Raw genomic sequence first — 6,000 nt, forward strand, 5'->3', positions numbered from 1 at the left:
AATGAGAATAACATTTTCTCATGGCAAGGATCTTTGCATGAAGTGCTTTAACTGTGGAGTTGGGGAGGGAGTGTGCACTGCAGCCAATTCTGGTTGATCAATAAACTTCTCCCTCTTTCCATCTGTCTTAGGCATGATCAGAAGAATTTGCAGATTGCTAATTAATCTGTTTGGCTGTGTTATAACACACCTTTCATGATAACCAAGGTCTGAGGTGGATTTGGACCCTGAGATAGGGATGCTACACCATGCTCCTAAATCTCCTGATGGAGTGAAATGAGGCACAGGGTGGTAGAACTTTGAAATCCCTTTCTGCAAACAACAAGTGATGTTAGATGCAATAATTAATTTTAAACTGAGATGGTAGACTTTTTGTCAACCAACAGTGTTAAGAAATGTCAGGCAAAAAGACATGGAGAATTAGGTCATGGATCAGTCAAGATCTGATTGAATGGGGATGAACGGACAGAAATAGACAACACAGTGTAGGTGGTGGTAAATCACTGGAGTAGAAAAGCAGAACCCCAGTCTATTGTTCTGGGCAAATTGGTTCAAGTCCCACCACAAGAAATGGTGAATTTTGAATTCAATAAAATGTGGAATTAAAATCTAGCCTAATGGCTAGCACAGTTAATATTATCTTTCCTGTTGGAAAATGCCATCTGGCTCATTAGTGCCCTTTGGGGAAGAAATCTGGCTTACAGACCAAAGCAGTGTGATTAACCCTTCACCGACTGGTAATAGGTAATACCCACATCCCACGAATGAATAAAGTAAATGCTCACACACATCAGAAAATATCTTCACGCACAAATTCGCAAATATGAATATCGAAAAAAGCACACACGTAAACGATAAATGTTATGTACTCGGTGAGACTTTCGAACAATTTCCTATTTAAATTCAGTTGACCGATTCTACGGGTGGAGAGTTCCGCGACTCCGTTCTACATTTTATGAGCATTTCAGACATACCGCCAAAACATAACCACGGTAAGAGGGAAAAGCTGATCGTTGAACACCAATCTCGTGATGTGTGTGTGTATAGGGGGTTAACTCTATTCCAGACCACTCACCCACACAAAACGTAGTGGGTCAGAAGTCACGTTGTGCGCAAATAACTTCCAAATTCGTGCAATTTTCCCCGATTACGATAGATCAGGATCTGGGAATATGTATTACACGCTGTACAGTCGTGTCACTCTATTGTTGCCTGGGGCGGAGAGATGAATCTTTGGCTGTTCCTGTGGTTTACGGCACTGTCCTGCCTTCGGAAAAGCAGCAGTGATGATAACAGCACAGTATCCACTGCCTGTCAGCAGGTAGGAATTATACCCCAGCACTCTGTTTGAATTAAATGCATGATGTTAAAAAAAATGTAACTTTACAATGGAAGGACACAATTAAGGCAGCTTACTTTTTTTTAACTGAAATCAGTCATGCTTTATACACAGCTGTGAAGAGTGCAGTTTACGTTTTATTGTTGGAGATTATGCGCTGTAGCCTTTATGAGGGGGGTGTAAAGGTGTACGGACGGATTGAAGAAATTGTTAGAAAATCAGAATATTTTAATTCATGTCTCACGTTGAGAGTGCGGGATGTGATACAGTCACTATTGAACAAAAAAGATTAATACATTTGACCGATAGTTTGGACTTTCTTTTGGCTTATTTTGGTTTCCTGGGTCAGGTAGGAATTTCAGAATTTTCAGTTCAGAGGTTTGATCTGCGGTTAGTCGCCTCCGTAAGTAAGAGTCAGTCTATGCAAGCGGCAGAATTACTAACAGTTACATAAGGTCAGTTAGAGCAAGTGAACCTGATGGTCCATCTCTTATTACACAGATTTTACTCACTATGATTTTATACGTTTAGTTATCGTGTTCTTCGTGTGAAAACTTGTGATGCAGCTTCAAATTAAAAGTGGAAATTCTCTCAGATTTGAATTATTTTACAGTGAACAATTTAACATTTGATGTGTTTTTTGTCACATCTGGACAGTCTCCCATTAAAATAGTGAAAGGACTTATAGTCTAAATAGGCTACAACTCGTTCCACAGCCACGAGCATCCTGATACCAACACAGCAGCTAATCATACACAGGTATAGCGAAGGGACTTGATGATCTCTCACACCCCGTAAAGTGAGCTGAGGCAACAAAATACACCAGTCCTGAGTACACTGCTGGATCTCAGGTTTAAGATACTGAGCTCTGGGTTCAACTCACTCGAACTGTCAGGGAATTTGAGCATTACATCCTGTAACTCAAAGGTGGGAATGCTGTCACTAAACCAAAGGCTCATTGCAAATAAATCGATTCACAACATTGTTCAAATCATGAAAAAAGACATTTGATTATTCTAACAATTATTTTTTAATCTCATTTACCTTACTTATTTCAGTTATGTTATAATAGACTACAAAATATAATTGTTCCTATCATTAAAATGTAATTATTTTCTGCAAAATGATAATATATTTATAGTTTTATAAAAGAGACCGTGGAATGCAGGTTCATAGTTCCTTGAAAGTGGAGTCACAGGTAGATAGGATAGTGAAGAAGGTATTTGGTATGCTTTCCTTTATTGGTAATTGCATTGAGTATCAGAGTTGGGAGGCATGTTGCAGCTGTACAGGACATTGGTTAGGCCACTGTCGGAATATTGCGTACAATTCTGGTCTCCTTCCTATCGGAAGGATGTTGTGAAACTTGAAAGGGTTCAGAAAAAATGTACCAGGATGTTGCCAGGGTTGAGCTATAGGGAAAGGCTGAATAGGCTGGGGCTATTTTCCCTGGAGCATTGGAGGCTGACATTTATAAATTAATGAGGAGCATGGATAGGTGAATAGCAAAGACCTTGCCCCTGGGGTGGGGAAATCCAGAGGTAGAGGGCATAGATTTAAGATGAGAGAAGAAAGATTTAAAAAGGACCTGAGGGGCAAGTTTTTTCACACAGAGGGTGGTGCGTGTATAGAATGAGCTGTCAGAGGAAGTGGTGAAGACTGGTACAATTACAACATTTAAGAAGCATAAGGATGGGTATACGAATAGGAAAGGTTAAAGGGATATGGGCCAAGTGCTGGTAAATGGGACTGAGTTGGACCGAAAAGTCTGTTTCCGCACTGTACAGCCCAATGATTATGACTCTTGTTACAGAAATCATCAATTTGCAGTGTTCTAAAACTTAAGTTGTGAGAGCCCAAATGGTCCCAACTCAAAAGATATCGATTCTTCCCCTTTAAAATGTATAGAAACATTGGACATTTCTTCACTGCTAGCAATTAATGAATATGCTGAAAAATATTTGCTGACTTTTTTTATTGTTGTGCAAATAAAACAGTGATCTTAAACTAGTATTAAACTATTTAAACTGCTTGTGAGAGAAGAGGAATATTTATTGTTTTTAATCTTATTTGGCAGAAAGGCCATGTTGCGTCCTGTCAATATCAAAATCTTTCCAAAGTGCCTGATCTTCTAATGGTGGAGACTGAAACAATAGACTTATCCCATAATTCAATCAAAGCATTGACAGAAGAATCGCTGCTAAATTTCAGTTCACTGCAACACCTGGATGTCTCTTACAACCAATTGAAGACTATAACATCAGGAGCTCTGGCGCATTTGACTTCCCTGACAGTGCTCATTTTGGCAAATAATCGGCTAGGCAGGAACTTCTCATCCAGTCACGAAACCTTCAGCGAATTAAAGAAACTCAAAGTGCTAGATCTGTCAGAGAATTTTTGGGACAGTGACACAGTGTCTCAACATCTGAAGAATCTGTCTTCACTGGAAAAAATACATCTGTCAGGGAACCTATTGATGAAGTTGACCCCTGATATGTTCTGTGAGATGCAGTTTTTGAAATACATTTTCCTTGAAAAAAATTATATTACGGAAATAACAGCAGGGTCCTTTGAATGTTTGACAAACTTGCTTGAGTTGAACTTGGCCATGAATTCACTTTCTTGTATTTCCAATTTTCATCTTCCTAAGCTCCAAGTTTTGAACCTCAGCAGAAATGGCATTGAGTTCTTCATGACAGATGAGAACAAGGAAGAACATCATCTTCAAGTACTTGATCTGAGTCACAACAGGTTGTTACATTTCCCATTTCTTCTAAAATTGCATCAGCTAAAACATTTGAATTTGTCAAGTAATTTAATGATCAGTGTAACACCTGATCTACTGAGCAACTCAGCTGAGTGGGATGCAAGAAACCGATATAAAGAATTTAAAGTGTTAAATAAGACAATCAAACATAGTGCCTATGCAAATTTATCAGAAGTAATATCTTTGGATTTAAGCAACAATGTACTGCCGGATATATCACATGGCTTTCTGAGTAAATTTCATTCTCTCCAACACTTGAACCTCAGTAGAAACTGTTTTCAGAATTTTAGTGTAGAAGATAATGATGAACTGAATTCCCTGTCTTCTCTAGATTTAAGTGGCAATAAACTGGACAATATATCTGTGCTGGGAGATAATCAAAAATTCCTTTCCTTAAGGTACTTGTTCCTTCAAAATAATTCCATTCAGTTACTGCCCTCTCAGTTTTTCAAAGCTCTGCCTAAAATTGAAAAAGTCAATCTTGCTAACAATAATGTAAAGATTTGTAATGTGGCAAATAAAAGCATAGGATACGGTAACCAAATCCACAGCAGCCACAATGACTGTGTGTCTTTTTCTGGAATACCTACTCTTAAATACCTCAACCTCGATGGAAATAACATTACACTGCTTGCACCTTACACATTCTATCAAACTCCCCTGGTGTACTTGCAGGTTTCAAGAAACAAATATCTGGAAGTGCCAGATCAGGCTCTGACAGGCTTGGAACAATCTTTAGAAAACCTCTCTTTAAGTTGGAATTTGATGCAATGCACCAAAGTGACTCTGCCTTGTTTGAGTCACCTCAGAAGTTTGGATTTGTCACATAATCAATTTGAATGTCTACCTTATGGTGTTGGATGTTCTCCATTGCAATACCTTGATATTCGGGGCAACAATTTGTATGCTCTTCAAGATTTAGTAACAAGAAACATGTCCCAAACTCTTAAAACAATGTATTTGAGTGGAAATTACTTTAATTGTTGTGCATTGACTTGGCTGGATGCACTGAATGGTGCCAGGGTTGAAATCCCAGATATGAATGAAACCCAATGTTCTTACCCAAACCATAATGACTCTTCAACAGTCCAATTATTAAGTGATCACAAAGGAGAATGTTATACTGAAAGCGTCACGAAAGTCAGCCCCCTTCTACTTCTAATATTTGCACTTGCCTTTCTAATAGTTATTGGATCTGTGATAACATTAATTGCTGGAGAGTGCTGTAGGTTGTGCCTGAATCCTGGGGATGACGTTTTTGAGGCAGACACTGCTCCAGTGAAAACAAAAAGTGAACACCAGCTGGAAGGGCTGTCTCTAAGTGTCATTAACATAGAAATGTGAAACAGGAGAAAGCATTGCTGAACTGCACCATGGAATAGAAAGACCAAAGCTTCAAACACAACTTCGGACCAGACGCAGATTTGGACTCCTGTTGGATCAATTAACTGTCAGGTACAACACCAAGTGAAGCCGAGCTATTGAAAGCAGAAAGACTTTAGTTTTGGGCCATGCAATCAACCTTTGTTCAGTCTCAAGTCTGATAAAGGTTTTCTGACTTTTTGTTTGGAGATATTTACAATTTGTGGTAGTGCATGCCCATCAGTGGTTCAGTGACTAAATGTATCTGTGATGCAGTTCTGAAACATATATTCCAGGAATATCCCTGAGTTTGATGCATTGTCAATGCTGAGTTAACTTGTCCCAGCTCGGGTAGTGGTGGGACGCTTCGATCAGTTCCGGCTTCCAAGAACTTAAGATGAGGAAATAAAGCGGCAGGGATTCTCTCTTTTCAATTGCTGGTCCTGCTGTGCCACTCAAATAAAGGCAAAATATTGCGGGTTCTTGAAATCTGAAGTAAAGTCAGAGAATAGTGCAGCAACTCAGCAAGTCT

At 39.1% G+C, this 6,000-nt stretch overlaps 1 protein-coding gene across 1 annotated transcript; it reads left to right on the top strand.

Moving 5' to 3' along the window:
* The first annotated feature begins 1,225 nt into the window (after window positions 1-1,225).
* On the top strand, window positions 1,226-5,711 carry LOC140495669 (transforming growth factor beta activator LRRC32-like). The gene is made up of 2 exons (XM_072594659.1): window positions 1,226-1,321; window positions 3,417-5,711. The coding sequence occupies exons 1-2, from the start codon at window positions 1,226-1,228 to the stop codon at window positions 5,448-5,450; spliced, it is 2,130 nt and encodes a 709-aa protein (XP_072450760.1). The 3' UTR covers window positions 5,451-5,711.
* Window positions 5,712-6,000: the final 289 nt, after the last annotated feature.

This window comes from Chiloscyllium punctatum, chromosome 25, assembly GCF_047496795.1.
Source record: "Chiloscyllium punctatum isolate Juve2018m chromosome 25, sChiPun1.3, whole genome shotgun sequence".
Taxonomy (NCBI): Eukaryota; Metazoa; Chordata; class Chondrichthyes; order Orectolobiformes; family Hemiscylliidae; genus Chiloscyllium; species Chiloscyllium punctatum.